General features: G+C 33.9%; 1 protein-coding gene across 1 annotated transcript in view; it reads left to right on the forward strand.

Moving 5' to 3' along the window:
- Positions 1-3,679: 3,679 nt before the first annotated feature.
- The window catches only part of Smp_159790 (putative kif1), a gene marked incomplete at both ends in the record, with an annotated part of 93,627 nt that continues 72,200 nt past the window's right edge, over positions 3,680-25,106 (forward strand). Inside the window, 10 exon segments of the mRNA XM_018793292.1 lie at positions 3,680-3,779; positions 8,901-8,974; positions 11,110-11,361; positions 13,433-13,611; positions 16,730-16,841; positions 18,660-18,803; positions 20,036-20,097; positions 22,538-22,563; positions 23,247-23,462; positions 24,351-24,519. Coding sequence (XP_018647819.1) covers positions 3,680-3,779; positions 8,901-8,974; positions 11,110-11,361; positions 13,433-13,611; positions 16,730-16,841; positions 18,660-18,803; positions 20,036-20,097; positions 22,538-22,563; positions 23,247-23,462; positions 24,351-24,519 — 1,334 coding nt within the window.

The following is a 25,106-nucleotide window of genomic DNA, read 5'->3' on the forward strand; positions in this document are numbered from 1 at the left end:
TAGTGCGTTAATAACAATTTCGAGCTGATGATGGACTTCAGTTTACAAAATGCTGTATCACACTCTTTAGTCTAGTTCCACGTGCTGTTCTTGCTCAGTAGACCATTCAGTGGGGCACGAATGTCATGCATTGAAGGGACGAACGCGGCATAGTAAGAGACCAGTCCCATGAAGGAACGCAGTGCGGAGATATTCGTGGGCGTGGGCATTTGTCTTATCACTCGGACGTTTTCAGGATCCGGTCTGCGGCCGTCAGCATCAAAAATAAACCCCAAATACTTTACGGACCGTAATAAAAACTGGCATTTCTCAGGTCGTAACCGGAACCCGTTTTCACTGATGCGTTTCAGTACCAATGTCGTTCGTTCCTGTAGCTGTTCTAACGTTGCCGCAACAATTAGAATGTCGTCAAGGTAAGCCGCGACTCCCGGGATGCCAGATAAGATAGTATCCATTAATTGTTGGAAAATAGATGGTGCAGTCTGGACCACGAATGGTGAACGGTTGTACTGAAATAACCCACGGTGAGTGTTGATAGTAAGCAGCTCCCTCGATGCTTCGTCTACTTCAACTTGCAAATAAGCATCAGCGAGATCCAGTTTTGCGAATAATTTTCCTCCATTCAGCATCGTAAACAAATCTGCAGGAACTGGTAAGGGATAGCGATGTTGTTCAAGGGCTGCATTTAGACCTGTAGAAAAATCAGCACATATTCTTATGGTGCCGTTTGCCTTTTTGATGACCACTATCGGTGCTGCCCAGGCGGAGTAAGAAACGGGAGTAATTACTCCTTGTTGTTGGAGGCGGTTTAATTCTCCATCTACTGCTGGTAACGTCGCATAAGGCACGGGTCTTTTGGGACGAAAGACAGGCTTAGCTCCAGGTTTCAAACGAAGCGTTGCTTTTATGGCAGAACACTGTCCCAAACCAGGTTGGAAAATCGATGAAAACTGCGCCATTAGCTTCCTGGTATACGATTCAGTGTCATGAGGTTGTGATACCATGTGGCATATGGTATTTAGTGGGACATCAGCCAATTTCAGTTGATCGAACCAGTCTAAACCAAGTAAATTTAGATCAGCTGGAGTTATATGACATACCCCGGTAAACGACGAATCCCGGAAGGTCACTCTACATTCCAATTGTCCTGATAAGTGTAGGAAATTACCACATGCGGTACGAGGCTTTTGAGTTGTTCGCTGCAGGCTTGGGCTACCCATTTTGATCCAATTTTTGTGTGAGAGGATGGTGACGTCTGATGCTGTATCTATTTGCAATCTAAAAAAATGTCCATTAATATTAATGTTAATGAATTTCCTCTCACCTGGTGATGAGCTCTGACAAGAAGATACTAAGCTCAAAGAAGAGGTACAGGGCTTCGGAACAGTCTTTTTGGTATTACTGGATCGATTTGGTGTGCTCTTAAGGCAAAACCCGTCCTTGTGACCAACGACCTTGCACTTCCTGCATCGATGTTGCCTAAATGGGCAATTTCGTACGTAGTGCCATGCACCACAGTGCCAGCAAGGAGTGGAGGGATTTGTTCTGGTCTGTCGTATTGGGCTGAAATGAGTTGGACTGAATGTAGCGGGAAAGCACTTATTCTGTTTAGTTGTCTTTTGGACTACTCGTACTTCCGATCGACTAGACCCACCACTCTTAACCATCGTCGTGTCTCGTTGCAGATTTACTAGGCGTTGGTATGCATTAGCCATGTCATTTAGTGTGACTTTTGGATCTTGATCCAATCGACATAGTAGTCGCGTTCTTATGTCACTGAACTTCTGGGAGTGGAGGCTGCAAATGAGGATGAGGGCTTTGAACTGGTCTTCAGATAAAGACTTCAACCGGAACCGTTCGCATTCACGGTTAACGATGCCCATATGCGTAAGAAAGTCATCGTCTTCGTTCATAACTAGCTTCAAACATCGATAAAGGGTGTTAAACAATGATGAATTGTCCCCAAAATGTTGACTCAGTGTCTGGACTGTGTCTGTGAAAGAGCGATCACGTGGATTCAAAGGCAGGATCAAGTTGCAGTACCTGTCCAGCTCACTTGCACCCAACTTTCAGCTGCTGTTCAAGTAATGATTCGAGTTTAGAAGGATCCATGTTTCCAAACCACCGTCGCCAATTGTTATACTTGAGACTAAATCGATTCCACAGTAACGAACGAAAGCCAATGATACAATGACACGATAAGCTATTCTAATCTGTTGTCTCAGGCCCCGCTAACTAGATGAAGAAGTCCAAGGCAAGTAGGGGAATATATGTATTCCGTAAGCAGCCGAGTACAAGCAATCAAATAAAGGAAAAAGTCAAACGTATTTATACAGCAACAAATTGTCCTTGAGCATCATTAATAAATAGCACACACAAAGAAACAATGGACCAATAGTGTTTAAGATAGTTTACAAGTGGGAAATATGACGTGAAGGTAAAAAGAGCGCGTTTGGCGCGAAAACAGCTAAATTCAAATTTCCAAAATAAAATTACAAAACTAAGCCATTTACCAAGTAAGTTCTGGGGATTTGACATCCCCAACAGTAAGTCTCAAAATGACTATAACACAACCAATGGAATCATTCAGTATTCACCGCATAGCGTTTTTGAGTGAAGTTAGTTTGTGATATATTTCAACACGTGACCATCTAAATGATTGGCTCTCTAGTTGAGTAAATTTAAAACCACAGCCTTGTTCGCAACTGCTCTTTTGAGTGTAATCTAAGGCAGTAAATATACGATTAACTTGTATTAAATATTATTAGCTTTTTTAGTATGGTTGTTTTCCACGGGATGGGGATGCTGACCCCACGCCCAACCCTCTTCCTTTAGCCGGGCTTGGGACCAGCAGTAGCATTAGAAGAGCCACAGGCGGAGTTGCATTAAATATTACCTAATACATTTTTTCTTCGTAGACAAGGTAGGGATTCACTAAAAGTAATCAAGCCAATAGACATTAATATTTTAATGATGGTATCTTGAATTGCTGGTCATTTTAGAGTTTTTGAACATTGAATAATATCTGGAAACTTCCAAATTATTATCATCATCTTTTGAATTACATTTTACACTGAGAGTTATTTTCGTTTTCCAGTCAGTTTATAGTTTTAAAAAATTGAACATATATATACTCTACTGTTTCATATTCAACATGAGATTTAGAGTTTCATCCTTAAACTAAGCAGCATTATAGTGCTAAGTAAGATACATTTGATTCTATTGATGGACGATTAGATCTAAAGAATCTTCTACCTGACGACGTGGTCGTCGTTTTACGTAGATTTTACTCCACTAGTTATCAAGACTACAATACGGTTACATATACTACCTGTTAAATTCCGCCTCAATAGTGCTGGAGCTATTGAGAGGTTGGAGGTTTATGGATTTGATCCTGAATATGGTAGTATGTCAAACTGGAATGTTTCAAATTAGAATGAGTTGCTTTTATTTTTTACTGGTTTAACTTGTTGACCGACATTATTTTCAAGCACGAAACGGTAAAACATTAAATGAATACCTGATCCCTATGCAGATATTTTGCAACATGAACAAACGCCGTGGAATATTCCTAGATTTATCCTTTATATCTTACACTATTATTTTTTTATTGTTTTTGAATCACAGAACTTTTACTGTTTTCTTTCATGACAGAGAATCTCCATAACCAAGAAATACAATGTCTTCCGTTAAAGTAGCTGTCCGTGTAAGACCATTTAATAGAAGAGAGGTTCTAATGAACAGTGAATGTGTCATATCAATGTCGGGCCAATCCACAAGTAAGTTTGATCATTATATAACAGAAATATTATTTTCAGAATTTAAAGAGATTTATCAGTTTAATTATTAAAAAAATTTTATATCAGGAGTGTTATCACAGTTTTCTTTATGTTTAGTATACATCAGCTATTTGCATAGGTGATATTAAGAACAATTACTCTTTAATCAGAAACGTGAACTCATATTATCTGCTTGAACGATCAAGTAGTTCAACATCAAACAAATTAGATTACAGTTTTCAATACTTAATAGTCGATCAATAGGATCCAGACTGTGGCAGTTGGTATTAAATTTCGTTACATTCTAGTTTTCTATCACTTTGCAGTGATCTGTGAACTTCTAACTTCCTGTTTAATATACTGTAGTCTGTATACTAAATTTAATTTACTTATATAATTCTTGATGAATTATTCATACTAACAGATCATATCTTATTGCTTTCCATCACTTGGAAAATATGATTTTTATATTTTGTTTAAACATATAAATATTGGTACAAAGGAGAACCAGATATATATGCGCCGCACAAATCTCATTCGATTTGTGTGAGGGCTGTGATACTACCCAGGTGCCCATTCTGAAGCAGGTGGTTTTCTTAGGGGGGCACACCCGGAGCCTTTGACCTAGAGGCCTAATCCAAAAAGCAGTGGAGCATCGTAAGGAGATGCAGTCCCATGTTGGCTGGTAACCAACGATTGATCCTTACGCCATTTGTTCCCTCAGAATACTGGAGCCCATGTGCACCATTGGTTTGGAATCAGGGTTTTCTAACTCCCCTAGGTGAACTTTCCGTGTCCACCAACCCGGTTAAAGCGCCGGACATTCGCTTTTCGTCCTCTCAATTTCGTAAACAACACCCCCACCACGAGAAGGCAGTGAGTAGGACTTCCCTGCCATAGACTATATACGCATGGCCATGTGAGAGCATTTGGAGAGGGAGAGCGGACTCTCCCCACTCTCAGAAGTACCAGGGCATTTGGACGACTTATTCATAAATGAAACATCTAATGAGCTACAAATAGATGATTAATAAACAAAAGGAATAAAGGTTCAGCTTATATTTAATCTAGAAATTTTTTGCCTCAGTAGTGAACGATTCATACTTTTCCATCGGTTCAAATTCAAATTATTCAATTATCAAAGAGAAATGAAAAATCCTAATACTAAGCTAATAATAAATTGATATTGTATTCGTTTTTAACGCCATTTCTTGAAATCACTTTGATATTAAATATTTAAATAGGTTATAAATGATACCTGTATCTTATCAGAATGATCTTCAATGAATAGTTGATATTATTATCCTTAATTTCAAAGGTTATGATATTCCTTAGTTTTATTGATTTGAATCTTCGTTCAATTAGTTATAAAACTACTGAAAAAGAATATATAAACTTTTTAAGAAAAAGGATCTAAACCTGAAGATAGATTTTTATCATTAATGATGCGGGTTTGAGTTGTCCCATTGTTGTTTTTTTGGGACAAAAATTTTCATCAATCTTTGTTACAATATGTGTATTTTCATACGGATTGCCTCTTTGTAGCCATCGTATTTTAAGTTATCTATTCTAAAGATGGATTACATTATGGACTGATTTTAGCTGAACATGCATATCGAGAATGAACCAATCATTACTGATTGAAATGGGTAACGCCTATTAAATATCCCTAACTGATTGGGGTTGAGATATAGATTACTATACTCCAACTCAGTGGTCTAAACGTAACCTTCTAGCCACTTGACCTGAAAGTCCTAGAGGAAATCTCATAGTTGGTACTGGGTATGTATTACTTATTCAAGTACATGAAAGTAATAGTTGTGACTTGCTTCCAAGTTTAACGGTTGTGAAGTTAGCTCGCGATCAAAAATATCTTGAATGTCAGTACTCTCCCTAAACCTCCCCTCTAATTAATTTTTAGATTAACAATTCATGGTACTGAAATGAAAGTATCAACTCAGCGAAACTATAGACTAATATGCAAAAATGTTTTAGGTAGATAGATAAACAAAGCTGAACATAAAAATAAACATCTGACCAGATACCTAATTGGTATTTTTAATGCTTAGTAATACCTATTCTTAAAATCTTTTCGTATCTGAAGGAGCAAGAACTGTCAGTTTATACGGAAATAGTTTGTCATTATACCAAACTTACTTTATCAATATATCTTTCCTTACTATGATCTAAATTTATGCTTTAGTTTTCTTACTTGACTTCTTTATATATATATATATACAAACCAATTAAAAGTAGATTTGTACGTTTCAAGTATTTCAAATGAATTGAAAGGAAATATATCCATAAAGTAGTCAAATAAATTCTGCTTTGGAATGATCGTGTTAAAATGCAACAAAAAATATTTATCAGAAGGGGTTTTTGTAGATATTATAGTAATTTTAATAGTTGAGAGCATGAACCAGTTGAAGTTAGACCACCATAGAAAACCCCACAGCATTGGACGGCCGTTTCGTCTTATTGTGGGACTCACCACCAGTGCGCATCCACGATCCCATCTCACGAGGCTCGAACCCAGGACCTATCGGTTTCGAGCACGAACGCTTACCTCCAAACCACTGAGCCGGCACCCAATGGTGTTGATGTCTAAAATCAACTAATCCATGAAATTAAGCGACACATCCACCATTTTCTTCAGTTAGTTATTATCTCACAACAGACTTGGTTGAACTCCACTGGTCGCTGCTTCCAGGTTTCCCAAGTGGTCTAGCTTCAATTTAGTCATGGTCTCAACTATTAAAAAATATTAAATAATGACTCCTAGAAATTGTTATGACTTTACAAAAGAATGCCGTATGCCAATTTGTTGTGATCACATGTCCGGCTTTTTATCACGTGAATTATCCACCGATTGGAATACGACCTTCCCAATCTTAACACTGTGCCAAATCAATGACGTTCGACCAGTATAAGTAGTCTAGCGTACTTATCGGTCCCTTGTCCGCCTAGCCCTTCCAATTGAGTTCAAAAATACCAATGACAGCTTCTACTATGCGAATCATTTATTTCAAGCATACTCGGTTCATATACCAGACAGACAGACCGCATTACACTATAAAATAGAAAATAATATTTGTACAAGTTCAAGCCAAATGTGGCTGTGAACGTGGGATACAATAATCAATAAACTAAATAGAAATTTAAAGACAATAATTCGTATAATCACAATCGATAGGTCAAAATGAAGCCTATAATAAGATAAATATACATATACACAACCTAGTTACTCAATAGTTAAACAATAAGAATATATATGGAATAATCCTCCCTCAATAGGTCCCGGAAGTTACCCGTACTTATGCCTTCACTAGGATATAACAAAAACGTTATACGTTTTGATTATATACTGAGTTGAAAAATGAAGACAAAATTATTAACCCAAAAAACTGAGAGTATTTATAATATCATTATTAATTGTTTTATTGATCCTATTTTTGATTTTCTCGATTGGATTGTGTTTTTATAGTTGAATTGTCTCAACACAGTAATTTTGTAACTAATCTGATGTCAAATATTTGGCTACGTCGAGGTGATGCCCAAGGGATGCATATTTGGAAACAAAGACAAGTCAAAATTTAGCCAGGAATAATAGCATCAAGATAATGCACGAATTTCTAATAATGATATAAATATTATGCTTGTCACATAAGTAGCTAGCTATCTGGACCCAGTAGTTCAGTATGTAACGAATAGGGCAATGAAGAAGAAAGGACTGGCTTAGAGTTCCTGTTTGAACATTAAAACTGGAACTTATGAGGATTTCTAAATAAGAGAAAACGTGTATCTTAGATACTTTGTTAGTAACAATTAATCTATTCTATAAGATAAACTGAAGGTAAGTCAGTAAGCAACAACGTAAAACTTCGTACATATGTACATCAGTTCAAGCTGCCATACCACATTAGCACAGAGATACAATTGTCGATTCAAATACCATAGTATTAGAGGTAGTAAAAGTATAAGCAGTAATCAGAAAGATTAAGGTTTGAAGATGTTATTCAAGGAGTATAATCCAATGAAATCCAATGAAAGTATCTTTATAATAATGACAATGAAACGCTCTTTATAAATAACCACTGTTTAAAAAAACAACTTAGTTCATCATCTGACAGATATTGTATTAATTAGGTAATCCAAGTTATCAGTGAATCAAAAATAAAGGGAATTCAGTGAAAAAGTACTTTTCCCGATGAAATCATATAATCAAGCTGTGACCTAACATTTCTTTTCGTTTGATAAATATGTCAGAAGGGGTTTTTGTGGAGATTTAGTAATTTCATAGTTGAAAGCGTGAATCAATTGAAGCTGGACCACCAAGGAAAACCAGTGGAGTTCAAACCAGGTCTGTTTTGAGATAGGAACTCACTGAAGACAATTGGTGAACGGTCGCTCAACTTCGTGGATTGGTTGGAGTTAGACATAAACACCGCTGGATACCTGCTCAGTGGTCTATCGGTTAAGTGCTATGGCGCGAGACTGGTAGGTCCTGGGTTCGAATCTCGCGACGCGGGATCGTGGATGCGCACTGCTGAGGAGTCCCACAATAGGATGAAACAGCCGTCCAATGCTTCCAGGTTTTCCATGGTGGTCTAGTTTCAATTGACTCATGATTTCAACTATGATAAATATGTGTCTGTAAATGTATAGCTTAAGTAAATGATTTTGTCGCAACAAAAATTTTCTTCACCGAATTCTCTTTATCATAATTTTCCTAAAAAATTTTATAGTTGATTGAATTCTGTCAAACTTGTTTATCAACGCTAAACAAAGATAAAGTAATTTATTAGAAGTTTAATACTAGAAGCTATCATCCTTGTGCCTTTTATACAATATGACTCGATGGTCATAAACATGGTCTTCTGTTAAAGCCTGAAAATACTTACTAGTTAGGAGCAGGCTTTTAGTAACTTTGAACTAGGGACCATTCATATTAAACTATATTCTTATTTCTCCTTTTCATATATGTTTTTTCCACAATATTAAATTAATATATCTTGTATAATGGTTTCCATTATCAAACTATATTTCATGGCTATTTGTTTTTCGGTATTCATTAATCAATTCAATGTCTGGAGTTAATTCACCTTTACTTTCTTGTTTCAGGTATTAGAAAACCAAACTCTAAAGAACCTTCTAAAGTATTTGAATTTGACTACAGTTATTGGTCACATACAGATGTGAGTGTACTATGAATAATTAAACCCTTAATTAAGACTTATGATTTCTCCGTATAGAGTATAGTACCTTATTGATATTCAGAACAAAAAAAACTTAGTATGGTAGATATAGTTGTTGTACAATCCTGTTTTCAAAAAATATCTGCTCTATTGTAGTTAGTTTAGTGTTTAATTCATGTGTAATGAAATATTTTTAAAGTTTCCTACAGCCATATTTTCCTTATTATCCCCACCTCAAACTAGACTAGTACACATAAAATAATGTAAGCTCTTGCATTATATGTCTATAATATATCTGATATATAATTATTGAAAAAAAATTAATGGGAAATGAAGACTTTCGCAAGTATATAAATATCGATTTAATCTAAAATAAACGTCATGAGCGCGTCTGTAATGTTATGGAAGAGTCTCATTCTTTTTCATAAGTTCAAGGGAAATAGTTGGATGTTATAGTTTATACCAGGGGATTAAAAACAAATTAAAAACCGAGAATCACCAGATAACTTCTCCGTCCTAGTATGGGACTTTTCAGTAGTATACACCAACCGTCACACTATACATCAGTTGCAGGACCTTTTGGTCTCGCGACAATTCGGATTTATGAGTGTTTGGTTTCCGAAATCGTGCAAACCAAGGACTTGCATTGTAAAACTAGACAATACGCAGGAGTAATCTGTATTTATTGTGAATTATTAAGTATCTACATAATACATATACATAGCCTTCAATCTTCTATTTGTATCTTTCGCTGTGATCTGCAGTCTGAACCATTTTCTCATCTGGTCTCCACGTGTTATTTCAACTCCATGCTTTCGATTTACTGAAACTCTTCACTCCTACTGACGATTGTTACTACTTCGACATCACGTTCCGCTCACACAACGTACAAACAATCTTGTGACTAGCGCCTATTGCAGCATTACTTTTTACAGCTAGCTTCTATTTAGGGTCTTATATATTCCCTAAACTGAAAAAATATGGAATTTTTTTAAAATTACATGCTCACATGTACACTTAATAGACTTAACAAAACAATGATACACTGTACAGTAATATTCCTTGAAAAAAATATTCTATAATATTATAAAAAGTAATAAGAATTTCTACATCACACGTGGAGATTAAAGGGTATTGTTACGAACAATTTGAAAAAACCAATATCCCTAGACATATACTGTAGTAAAATTACTTCAGTTGGTGTACATATAAGATATTCTTATTTTTTTGATTTGTTCACATTGTAAATACTTTCTCTATTTAATGAAACCTACTGAAGGATGCATTTGAGGAATTAGGATACGTACATTCACCATTATTGTAACAAAAAGCAGTAGTTAGTAGATGTTTGTTGTGGAACTTCATAATAAACCTCTGATTACATGACTATCATTTTAATGTGAACCTTAGATAGTGAATAAATCATAATGTGTGTTAATCATCATATAGAACTTCCAGAAGAATTATTGTTCAGATAAATCAAATAATTGTATTTCCCACATATCAAATACGTCTTCCTGTATTGGAAAAGGTTTTATAGGCAAATAACAAAAGTTAGACAGAACTAGCTATTAAAACAAAACATAAAATAGTTGACATTGTTTCTATTCAGTGATTTACTTTCTTGTCACAGATTCACACAAAATTTAACGTTAATATCATGTAAAATACTGTTAATGAACTTTGTTAGAAATTTAATCACAAGGGTCATTTTCAAGTAACATGACGAAACCAGAAAGGCAATGAACCAGATCAGAGAAATTATGAAAACGGTTAATCTTGTTCAAAATATACTTTTTAACCGCATATTTATGTAAAGCATCTCATAAAACCTTATTAAATGGCCTAATCAGTACTGATCACTATCTCACCAGTCTGAATATCACAAAGGTAATTCAATATTTTTAGTCCTATAATACATTCTGACTGACACTGATGGTAGGCTTTTAGAGTTTGACTTACTTAGAGATACAGGGTGAAAAAATTACAATCAAGCAAAACGTTTGGTAACTCGATTGTGATGAAATTCAATCTTTCGCCAAATAAATGTATCTAGTATTTCATTTAATTAGTTGTTTGGGAAGCTGTCCCTTGACATTTTGCAGGTAAATAATAGAAAAAATATTCTTTTTTAGAAATCGGATCCCTTATACGCAGATCAAAAACAAGTTTACAATGATATCGGTAATGATGCTCTTAACCATGCCCTTGAAGGATATAATGTATGCATATTCGCTTATGGTCAAACAGGATCAGGAAAATCTTATACAATGATGGGCAAACCAGGTGTTGAAGGTCAAGAAGGTATTATACCACAACTATGCCGTGATCTTTTCAAAAGATTGAACAGAACAACTTCTGGTCAAATTATACAACATATGGTTGAAGTAAACATTTGGTATATTTTTCATAATCCCTATTACATAAACCAATAACTTTTTTTCTAAAATCCTTTCAGATTTATGCATTTACCTTTACGAATAAAAATATTTCTTAACTGCTAGCATAAGTGGATATATTGGGTATTGGTTTGGCAAAATTCGGTTGATCACAAAAATTGAAAACTAGAGTAGTGTTAGGCGTTTAGATTAATCGATCTGTAATACCGTACTCTAACATCCTATAAACCTTAAAATTGATAGCTCATGAACATAATCATAATTATGATAATTTAAGCCAAATATGTTACAAATAGCTAGTGGAAAAGATTTATAATCTGTGATTGTTCTTTCTTTTTTAATGATGTTGAATTTAACTTCCGGTTTAATTCCACTATTAGTCAAATGGTAATAGCTGAAAATGATTTTTGTCATCCTTTGTACTAAACATCTTTAATCATCATATCGATAATACTGTGGTGTGTGCTACTGATGTCGATAGATATAAGTAGTATGTATCATCAGTCGAAAGTGAAATGCCTGGCATCAGAAGGCTAGGAAGATCAAAGAAGGGAGAACGAGAACAGAGATCGATTGGTATGGAAAGGAAAGAACAATCAAGTCCGAGACAGTTGATTAACAATTTGAAAATTATGTATTTAATGTATGGTTCTCAGATTTCACTAAGATGTTCTGTAATTTTGTGTTCAAATCCATTCGATTATCCACACTCGTGTTCTCGTTCACTACAATACTTCATTAAACACATCCTTATGAATATAAAACTTATTCATCATATATTTGAAATAGAATACCTTTATTTGTATGAAACTTACTGTTTCTAAAATTATTCACATCCAAAATAGTAAAGTCTCATTATATCGTAGATACAAAGAAGAACACTTTATTAAGTGAGTTAGTTATGACTTTTTATTTATTCTATATAGTTGACTTGAGATTAACTGTAGTAAGTAATAATAAGAGATCAATGCTTTAGTGAAGAAACCATAAGTGAATCTTAAACTAGTATCCTCCAGCTAATAAGCACAACATTCTATTAAATGAACATTTATACTAAGGCTAGTAAAGTTGTGATTCATTAAGTTTGTAGTGTGGGCTACTATGTTAAGCCCACTTAATTTATTCTAGCCTCTGGATAGGCCAATTTATTCATTCTCCTTAAGTCGCATTTTGACCTTGTCAATTATTCGCATGTTAATCTTGACTGTTTTTATGTGAGCGTATGTGTGTTCACATATTTTTGTGTGACTATAAATATCGATTAACGCTCGATTAAATCGATTTGGCTCATACGCCATTCTCACTGCACGTCATTCCACTTTGCGCTCTTCTCTCCGTACTTCTAATTGTCTGTTCTCAAATCGATGAATGTGCAAAATATACTCATTCAAAAATCCATTCTCGTATTTGACTTATTTCATTCCGTTATTCACTAACGCGGACTAAGTCGATAATTATATACGAGGATTGGAGATCTATGTATTTCAATAACAATCAACATACAATTCAATTGGAGTTAGATTTCGGGCCGCAAAAGTGGTGAGCCTATTAACGACATCGTCCGATTTAATTGACGTCAAAATGAAGGGCCCCACTAAAAGTTATATGACTGAATATAAAGTAAACACTTAGAACCAAAATAGAGTATCGTGAACATTGATCGATCGATACCAATTCATTGTTCATTTTCCTTTCCGTAGATTGTATAAATGATAAAAGTAGTCCTTGATTTAGAATTTGTACCAGATAGAACTGATAAGTCGATGAATACAGTCGACTAATTGAAATTTTAATTTCGGAAAAAAAACTCAGCCTCATTCGATGACTTTGCAATCGAAACCGCGAAAAAGTAACTTTGCCGAATTTTGTTGATTGTTGAAATATAAAGTCTTCTCAATAAAGAGCATATTCGTTGGAATTAAAATTTATCAAGAACATATGTGTATATGACTAAACAAAGTTCTCACTTCATCATGACTGATCAGTTAAAGTTGTTTAATGACTTAAGTTGATTATTATAGGGTATTATCACTATTTTTTATTACACTTAAAATTTCAGGTATCATATATGGAAATTTACTGTGAACGTGTAAGAGATTTACTGGATCCGAAAAGTAAAGGAAATTTACGTGTAAGAGAGCATCCTATTCTTGGGCCATATGTTGAAGATTTATCAAAATGTGCTGTTATCTCATTTGATGAAATTAATGAACTGATCGATGTGGGTAATAAAGCAAGGTTTGTAACTAAATATTATGCTTTACAGTAGTATATTATAGAAGTTTTCTTACATTAATGAACAAAGACGAATATCAGATGCTTCTTATCTATGACCTAAATTAGAATACAGTAAGAATAATAAGTCACAAAAGTCATGATCTGCTCTAGAGTAAAGAGTGTGTACGTATGGCTACATAACTGTGCAATTAAGCAGAATATCACATTAAACAATTAATTTATTACGGACCTCTCGTTTTCCACCTCATCTGGCAATCATTATAATACTAGCTGTTTAACTAGTCGACAACTAACAGTGTCGACAAGATCTATAGTTTTGTTAATTAAGAACAAACAAACATCGTGAAGATGAAGTGAATACACGATTGTTGAAATATGCCATCTTTGAAGTCATAATACAGGGTGAAAAATACAATATGTAAAAAAGCTAACAAGTAGATAACTTTTGGTTGACATACGAATAAACTTTGTTTGGTTATAATAATAGTGTATCAAGAAAACTATTTAAAAAGTTGTTTTGTGACATCATTCAGTGAAGTACTGGAAACACGACTTTCAGAATTTTAATACCTTTATGCATTTGTTCAACACGAAGAGTTGATATTTAAAGAACCATTGGTAATAAGGAGAATAATTTCAGCTTAAATCGTTCAGTAATTTTGATAGCCATTAATAATAATGACAAAAGATCTTAACAAAATGCAGTCGTCATCTTGAAGCCTTACTCTCTCTCTCTCTCCCCCTATTTTCTATTATAAAAACATTTTCATACAGTTCAGTCGTGAAGTACCACAGTGGATTTAAAATATTCTTCTCAATTAATCGATTTCATTCCTAACCAATGATATTGTCTTTTAAGTGAATGAAAAAGTTATGTTCTACAGTACCATTACCTACATGTTAGGTTTAGTCTGAAATCATTGGTATAAATGTTAGAAGTGAAGAATCGATATGTGCTATTAAGTCAGAAGTCAGATACTAACAGTTAACTGCCTCAAATAATTAAAGGAAGTATTTACAATTTTCCCTTACCTCAATTCCTTGGAAATAAAAGTAAACATGATTGTAAAGGTAAATATATCACTAGGTTTAAGAACAATGTTAAAAAAACTAAGTAACCATAACAATATACATACTTTCTATATAATGTATATAAATAATTGTCTCTATAGTCTCCATGAGAATTTATACTATTGGAAACACCATTCAAAATTGTATGTTTTAAAGTTCATTATCAACAAAAGTCATTGGAAACATGAATTGTGAAAGAGAATAAACAGATACATTCCAGTATATGTTAGTTTTCTTAACAGTTTAATCTAAGCAACCATTTGGAATTAAGATGAGAGTGTGAGAATTCGATCTATTTTGAATTGTATCCTCAAAGATTTCTATATGCATTGAGAAGCAGTGAAAACCAGAGGGCGATTTACAGATGTTCTATCTTAGTTTCGGATGTGGTAAGATATTAAATCCTGGACATCTAGGTATAACTCTGGACCCAACATCTAGACCACTATCGTACCTTCCGATTAAGATTCTGTATGGGTCTACGGTAAGCAGTACTTACTGGAACGTTGAACATATCCTAATGTTAATGGGTCCTATTACGGGTTTGGTAGAATGGTAAGTGCTTGCTATGTTTGAAGCGATTACTAGTTCACCTAGCCTGTGAACGGAACAAAGACTTGTGACCAAAGACCAATAAGCTAGCTATTCTGATGCGTCGCAGACCCGCTAACTTGAGAGAGAAGTCAAAGTTCGAACGGGGAATAAATATATTCCGCAAGCAGCCAGAAGCACAAGCGATCCAACAGGCACAGATTAAACGTATATATATGACACAAAACTGTCCTTGGGAAACGTTACGAAATAGCATACTAAAAGACACAACGGACCAAGAGCGTTTAAGATTTTCCCAAGTGGGAAATATGAGATGAAAGTGAAAAGAGCGCTTTTGAAACGATAACAAAGTAATTCAAAATTTCAAAATAAAACTACAAAAATAAAGTATTTAACAAATGAGTTCTGGGAATCTAACATTCACAACAGTGCCACACAACACTTCGGTAACAATCAGCTAATAAAAAGGAACACAGAAAGAAGACAAGAGTGCAGAGAAACTTTATAACCACCAAATCAGTGTCAACGACTAAAATGCGGACTAATATTTCTTTGAAATAATGAGCTGATCTAAATTAGACCACCACTGAAAACTTGGAAGCATTAAACGGCCGTTATTTTCTTAATATGAATTCATGAAATCGCAAGCGGTTAAATGTAATCTGGTTCTGATTAAATCTGGTTTAAATTAAAATCTCATTTTACTATTGACCATCTGGTAATCAGTGACTATTTTTCATATGAACTTTCGAGGTTTTACTGTTCAGTATTAAGGTAATTATTACAAGTAGCTTTAAGTGACCAGGTTATATCGCTATGTAAATCAAGTAAGAATTAGGGATAATTATATTCAAATTCAGTGGTTAAGAGAGTAACCAAGTAATAAGATGTTGTAGGTTAATAGAAGTTTATTAATACTTCTCTAATATATTTTTGGGGAGATCCAGAGTATTTTTCGAAAAAAATCCTAAATAGGCCCTGAAAACATTGAGAAACATTTTATATAATCAGCATTGGGTATAAGTTTCTCAGAAACATCTAGGAAGTGGGAGTTACTTATCGGATTTCTGACTGAATGATTACCCATCCTGCTACTATGTTTTTATACCGTTCTAGAACATACCAGAAATCTAAGACCATCTAAAATGCTATAAATACCCTCGATTTTCTGCACATAATCTAACCTTTGAGTAAAGCGTTCTCCACCACATTTCTCGCATTTTCTCTCGTGTGTATGTTGTCATGTAGATTTAGCTTTAAGTTACTAGAAGAGATTGGAAAATCGATTTAAGCGTTCAATACGAATATTTATTAATATTTTCTACGATTCTTTAGATTACCTCTCTTCTTGTAAATGGTTAGCTACTGTTATCGCCATAGATTCAAGAAAATTATGCCAGATATAAATAAATCCAAACCTTTATGTGTTATGATGGGGAATAAGAACAAATTTACTGTTTATTTAAACTACTTTAATTTCTATTTTTCCGTACAGGACTGTTGCTGCTACTAACATGAATGAAACAAGTAGTAGATCACATGCTGTTTTCACAATAGTTGTAACGCAGAAAATTGAAGATTTATCATATGGTACAATAAGCGAGAAAGTAAGTTTGAATATTTATATACTTTTGAGTTAAAATGAGTTCAGATTTTAATAAGCATATAACCTTGAAAAGAGATAGGAAATGACATGTAACTAATGACGATATTGATTTCACCAATCAATTTCTATGATAATAACTTTCATTTTGATTTATTTTCTATAGTCTGTATCCTGGTTAAGTTAACGATATAATGTGATCTATCTACAAACTGATGAAAATTGTAAAAGATAACTTACTTAAATATTTTATAGTTGAAATTATGAGTCGACTGAAGCTAAACCACCATGGAAAACCTGGAAGAGCTGGACGGCCGTTTCGTCCTATCGTGGGACTCCTCACCAGTGAGCATCCACGATTCCGCCTCGCGAGATTAGAAATGAAAATTTAACAGTCTCGCGCTCAAACGCTAAACTACTAGACCACTGAGCCGGCATCCAACGGTGTTAATGTCTAACTTCAACCGATCCACGAAATTGAGCGATACATCCACAATTGTCTTCAGAGAGTTACTATCTCACAACAGACCCGGTTGAACTCCTCTCGCCACTGCTTCTCATTAGAACTCCAAGAAACACCTCTTGAAACCAGTCACTATTGGGCATATGATTATTATCGGAATCGAATCTCGTGAGGAGGGGTTGGTGGATGCGCACTGGTGAGGAATCCCACAATATGACGAAACGGCCGTCCAGTGTTTCCAGATTTTCCATGGTAGTCTAGCTTTAATTGACTCATGATTTCAACTATAAAATTACTAAAATCTCCACAAAACCCCCTTCTGATACTTAAATATTGTTAACATCGTTAAGTCATGAAACTATTTATACTCAGTTAATAACGTATTACTAGTTTTTATAATTACCTTCTAACAATAAGAAATCAAAAAAGAAAAATTTCAATAGGTTCTGTTCAAATCTTTCATTACAAATAAAACATTATGTAATCTTTAGGATTTTATCTATCTATGATATTTTCATTATCTGCCTGATTTAAAGTACATGAATTCAATAACTATTCCCACTTTATCAAATTTTAGGCAAAAGTAAATAAGAAATTCACTTCGTATTGTTTGTTTGAATCTTCCCATTGATGTTTAGGACTGCAGCTGGTCAGTCTCTTATTGGCATATGTGCGCACTGTGCGTATTGTCTCGATATAGCCTTAATTCACAAGCATTATGAGCAAAGATGGATAGTGGCTAGCAGTGGAATCCAGGATGCGCGTTTCGTCCTATTTGGGACTCGTCTGCTGGATGTAGCTGCATCTCAGATTTGATGTTCACTGTGGGACTTGATCTAGGTACCTTCCGCTTCAAACGCATCGCTTTATCCATTTAGCTACTGAGTCCTGTTAGCCACTTGCTTGTACAATGGGGTGAAGTTTAAATTCACTTAGTATTGTTTGTTTGTATGTATATTATTTGAATTTAGATAATAAGTATACATTAGATTATACATAATTTGGAAAATTCTAGTCTTGTGGTTTAAATACATCTCTCTGAAACAATGTCATGTTTATCAAAAGAAATGATGTATAGTTTTCAAATGTTTGTTCAATTTGTCATCGAAATCACAAATAGTGTTTAGCGTTGATAGAGCTAAAATTTATAACATCAGTATTCATGATTCTCTTATTAACTAAGGGTAAATGAAAACAGCGAACTGCTTGTTTACAAGATATCTGTTATTATTTGTGAACGATTCTGTTGGATTTTTTTATGTAAAACAATAACATGTCCGTTCTTTACTTAATGATAGTTATTTTGTTTTAATTTTTTTGAAAAGAAAACTATTTTTCGTATACTTTTATTATATCAAGGTCAGTAAAATAAGTCTAGTTGATTTGGCTGGAAGTGAAAGATCAGATGCTACAGGAGCAACTGATATACGTTTAAAGGAAGGAGCAAATATAAATAAGTCACTTACAACACTGGGAAAAGTAATTGCTGGATTAGCTGATATGGTTAGTTTTTAGATTGTGTTCTCTTTCTGTAATGTAAGATGTTCAGATTGAATGTATTATTTAGTGTATTGATCAGATAAAGAACTTTTATATAACCGCAGTTCACTTGAACTTCCATTTTTTTTATCTATTGTTCTGATCATCAACTGTAAACACACAGGTAAATTATATTTCAGTCGATGAATCAAATACAAGCTAGTACCTCTATCCAGAAACGTTCACTAATTGTTTAAATCAATCTGCATCTTGATTAATTGAAACGACGGATTCCAAGACAAATTAATTTACTATATAAAGACCAATACCCTAACAAGTTTGATTTATGGAGTAGTGATAAGTGATAAAATGTACAGATTTATCAATAATAAAGACTGCAGTCTATAATTCTGTTATCAAGTCAATTCAGGATGAAAATGTTGCAGATGTTTATACATCTAAGTTTCATGTCTCAGTAACATGACGAGCTAATAATAGCTCCATGATCAAGCAGTTTGTTCTACTATTATGTAGTTTGTCAATTTAACAGTAAACAAGATAAGTCATTACATTTCATCAATGATTTTTTGAACAGATATGAGTAGCATGTTACAACGTTAAAGTACCTTTGTAACAAAGTCTGAAGTTGTAAACGAAATAAACTTAAACCATCTGAAGTTTTATTAACGCATTGAATGAGAGTTTAACGTGATGTTTAGTATTTTGAAATTTCAATGATTTAGCCTTTTGTTATGGGATACGGAGATCAGTCCTTATTTATAGATGTTATATTTCACTAATATGGTAAGTTTTGACTTATTACAGGGTACCGTTCGAGTGTATGCTCATTAGTAAATGGCTTGAAGATGTGTTTTCTGGAGCTCTAGTGAGTAGACATGATCAGTGGAGTCAAACCGTGTCCGTTTTTAAGCAGTTACTCACTGAAGACAATGGTGGATGGTGGCGCAATACCGTGAATTGGTTGAAGTTAGACATCAACACCACTGGATGCCGGCTCAGTGGTCTAGAAGTTAAGCATTCATAGAGAGACCGAAGGTCCTAGATTCGGGTCCCCTGTAAGGGATCGTGGATGAGCACTGCTCACTTGTTCCATACAAGCACAAAACGGCCATCCAGTGTTTCCAGGTTTTCCATAATGGTCTAACTCGAATCGACTCATGAATACAACCATTAAATTAAATCCTTATTATTTAATTAATTGTTTGACTGAATTGGTTATTACAAAATCTTGCCTACTATTCTTTTACCAGATAACTTATTGTAGGGGTATTTTTTTAGAAAAAAAAAACAAATTCGCGTGTTCAATAATTAAATTCTTTTGCGTATTTGAAACAGAAATCCAATATAAGGATTTTACTATTTACTTCTTAGACAGATATTTATTTCCTAACAAATTTGTATAGTTGTAATTAGATTTTGAATTAACTAGTAAAATAGGTAGTAAGATGTAAGATGGGAAAGATAAAAACTTTACTGAGAAACCGATCAATAAGAGTTCTGTAATATATAGTCACTTCTAATTGGTATTTGTTAAGCAGATGTATCTTCTTGATGAAAAGTTTTCATGGTCCAGTTGTTTCAATGAAGATATACATAACTTTATTCTCTAGTCTGATAAAGTGTATGAGGCAAAAATTAAGGCATGATTGTTTTTTATTTCTGGTTTAGAGCTCAAAACGAAGAAAGAAGAATGATTTCATACCATATCGTGATTCTGTACTTACTTGGTTGTTAAAAGAAAACCTTGGTAAGTATAAAATAATGGGATATCGCCTACAAAATTTTATTTACTTACTTTTTATTTAGTTATTTATAAAGGTTGAATGTATGAAACAACCTGAACTAGACAACCATGGAAAACCTGGAAGCACTGGACGGCCGTTTCGTCCAGGCATTAGACGCCTCAGCAGTGCACATCCACGATCACTCACGTGAGATTCGAACTCGTGCGAAAATGCCTAACCTCTAGATCACTGAGATGGCATCCAGCGGTGTCAGCGTCTAACTACAATCGATTCATCACCTTGCGCAACCATTCATCCTTTGTCTGAAGTAGATAACTGCTTCTTCCCGACACGGATTGGGCTCCGCTGGTCACGGCTTCTCATTAGGACTTCAGGAAATCTATTTAGAAGCGGACTTCTTAAATTCGACTATCAAAATTACTACAATCTTCATAAAATCTCATTCTGATAATTTATAAAAGCCATTGTTTACATAGATGATATTTCTCTGGGTTGATATGATTACATGCATTGTTCTTGATTGCAAACATGTGATATTGACAAAATTATAAAATTACAGTCATGTATTGTGTATGTATTTATTTCACCAAAATGTTTTCTAGAGAGACCTGTTAATATTTTCACCGCAAAAGCACTTATATTACCCTGAGCCAAGTTACAAAATCCTTGCTTATGAATAAAAAAATACGATTGTTTAAATTAATGGTATATATTATGCTCTGTTCTACATTATCTCAAAATTGCTTACATATTCAGATCAATCGAAGCGACCAATAATTAATATCATGAATCTGATTTGACCTGACAATTTAAATGCAAAATTAAATACAAAGTAATTTTAGAGGTTGAAATTAAAGTAGTTCCTGAAAACGCTCCGACCAGTTTGCCGCGTAAACATATTTGTTCATAATTTAACTAATGTTCATGTCTGTTTATTAGAATAGAATTGAAGACGTTTCAGAAAAAATGTTGTCCTCCGCACTATCATTCTCTGAAACTGTACAACCGTATTTATAGGCAAGATTTTTTTTACACGAAATGGTCTATAATCAGATGGATGAGTTGGAGGAAATTATGGAATATAATCAGAATTATTCAAGTGAAGGTCTATAAAAATGAGACTCGAACTCTGTATACAGAAGAGTCACATTCAAACCGTTCTTCTCCGGTAGTCTTAGTACTCATTCCAATTTTACAAGCTACAAGTGCTAATTATTACCTTCTCCTTTATTAATTAAACACTCATTATCTTCCGTTCTATAGATTATTGCCTTTTAATTGTTTGCAAAACTATTTATATTACATGAGCTCTTGATGATTTTTGATCACTTTGCAAAATGATGCAATGTTTTTTATTCATTACTTCTAAATTTTAATAACATAGAAACAATAATCTTTCATTTATAAATTATTATAGCCAACAATTGAAGTTATTGATAATCTTGATTGTATTATGTAACATCATTTCATTTTCACTGAATTCCACTCGAATAATCATGACTATCTTTGATATTTTTGTCAAGCTCCTCTATTTGATTATAGACCACATCATGTGGAAACATGCCTATAAATACGACTGTACAGCTTCACAGAATGGTATTTTGAAGAAGAAAATTTTTTTCTCTGAAACGTTTTCATATTCCATATCGGAAAGGGTTTTGTGGATATTATAGTAATTTTAATAGTTGAGAGCCTGAGTAAATTGAAGCTAGACCACCATGAAAAACCTCAAAGCACTGAACTATCGTTTTGTCCTATCGTGGGACTCAGCCGTGCTCATCCACGATCCGGCCTCGCGAGATTCGAATCCAGAACCTATCAGTATCGCGCACGATCACTTAACCACTAGACCACTGAGCCGGCATCCAACAGTATTAATGTCTAACTTCAACCGATCCACGAAATTGAGCGATACATTCACCATTGTCTGCAGTGAGTTATTATCTCACAGCAGACCTGGTTGAACTCCACTGCTTCTCACTAGAACTCCAGGAAATACCTTTTGAAGTCAGTCATTAGTGAGCACATGTTGATTAATATCAGAAGGGGTTTCTCTAGCGATATTATGGTGATTTTAATAGTTGAGATCATCAGTCCTGGGTTTGAATCTCGCGAGGTGGGATCGTGGATGAGCACTGCTGAGGAGTCCTACAACAAGACGAAACGGCCGTTCAATGCTCTCAGGTTTTCCATGGTGGTCTAGCTTCAATTGACTCATGATCTCAACTACTGAAGTTTTCAGATTCATTATAATGAATTGATGAACGTTTTTCGTTGTTTTCGAAATTCGTTTGGTTTTGAAATAGTCCAAGAAATATAAGTGAATTACATTTTTCTTACTTGTAATATCTTGTTTCTACCTATTCATGAAATGTACTTAATTGAGACTGAAATGAAAGTAGTAGATGTTGTGATTAGATACATAAATAAATTACAAATGAATATAGTCCGTTTTATTTAACCACTTAAAATGTTTAATACGAAAAAAGTTAATTCATTACAGTGACGAACGGATGAAAATTTTCTTACCTAATATGGAATTTTTCTAGAAAAGAGTAATAAAGTGATGACATCCTCATTTTATGATTATCAATAATAGAAACCTAGAAAAACTGCTTATCAAATGAAAGAGGATTTTTATTCACTTAATAAAATGATTATTATTATTACTGTGTGCTTTTCACTTTACATTTAACAACAGGTGGAAATTCGCATACAACAATGATTGCAGCCTTATCACCAGCTGATGTAAATTTCGATGAAACTTTATCGACTCTACGTTATGCAGATCGTGCTAAAAGTATTGTATGCAAGGCAGTTATCAATGAAGATCCAACAGCAGTTTTAATTAGAGAATTAAAAGCTGAAGTAGCACGTCTAAAGCAAATTTTGAGGATGGAAGATCAAATGAAAACCTGTAAGATCTTCCTAACACTACTGAATGTTCTAGTATTAGTAAATAATTTAAATGAAAACTAAGTTTTATTCAGTGAGATCAACAATATACTAATAAGCTATTGTTTACTCACAAACGTTTTTCATAATTTTGTGACCTTGAAACCGTACTACAGATTAAAACAAAGTTTAAGGCTTTAGTATATAACTCCAGCATCAGTGAAACACTAGAAGATATGCTCACCGTCCTGTTAGGGACTCATTAACATTATATTGTCTAATTTTTGGTTCTGTGAAAAGGTAAACCATATAGGTTATTTGATCTATAAATGAAATAATTGGATTTGAAATGTTTTGTTTTACGCCTTCGTACCGGTAGTAACGCACCAGCATGATAATACATATAACTATCAACGTGATTACTTCTCCATGATTTTAAAGCTGGTTACTCGACTTCGAATTCATAAATACTAGTCTTAAACCTAAACTCTAAGCTAATTAGACACATTAGTGTAAAAGGTGTATGTTTACAAAAGCCCGAATTTTGTAAATACGGTTTTCGAAGACTTATTCTTTTTATTCATCTATCCATATGCCTTCAAACGTCTAAAATCATACATACATTCCAAGATATCTTGGAATAACTTGTACACTCATATTTATACAATTTATCATATCTATGAAGAAATCACTTCATCAATGAAAGTTATTACACTGTAGTGAGATTACCTTATATCTCCTGTGATTTGACGACTATCCAGTTACGTCCAAATTACTTGGATATCGTTATTTGACTACTATTTTTAAACCAAATTTTACAAGTCACTCAAGTTTTATGTAGATCATTTAAAAACAGAAACGATGCTTTAATTATTCAAATAATTATTTCAATGTATTCACTACTTTTCAGCTATTACTATTGGAACCTCACCTATATCAAATCAACATTCTACAGAAACATTTATATATGAAGATGAAACAACTTTAGAAGCGCTAAAGACTTCTGAAAAGTTGATTGCTGAATTAAATGAAACAATGGAGACGAAACTGAGAAAAGCTGAAAAACTCAGAGAACAGAGGTATGGTCATAAGTAAATTTTAATAAATATACTTGAGTAGTAAGCACAAACAAATTGAAAAACGTCGGTTTTTCCATAATATTTTGTTTCTGGGATTTCAAAAATGTAATAACCACAAACGATGTAAACGTTCGTAAGAAAATACTTCATCAGCAAACTTACAGGGTGAATAACAATTAAAAATTTCCTAGATTTAGTGACAAATCTAATCGACATAATAATTAGGATGGACACACTATTAAGACCTATCATACATCCATGGTAACTGAACAATAATCTCCATAAAGGTGAATAGTTCCTGACGAGTCCTAAATAGAACGAAATGTACGTCCTTGATTTCATTGCTGGTTAACATCCATCTCTCCTTATAATCCTTGTGACTTAAGGTAATATCGAAGCAATTCACACAGGATACATATATGTCAATAAGTGACTGACCGATAGCAATCCTCAACATCAAAATGAGGATATAAACAACCAATTCTACGGTGAATTGAATAATTGCGGATTTTGTATCTTCGTTCAATGCTCGTAGGAAAATAATCATTAAACTATATTTTGATGAGAATAAAGAGGAGTTTAACAAA

The sequence above is a fragment of the Schistosoma mansoni genome, chromosome 1 (assembly GCF_000237925.1).
Source record: "Schistosoma mansoni strain Puerto Rico chromosome 1, complete genome".
NCBI classification, from domain to species: domain Eukaryota; kingdom Metazoa; phylum Platyhelminthes; class Trematoda; order Strigeidida; family Schistosomatidae; genus Schistosoma; species Schistosoma mansoni.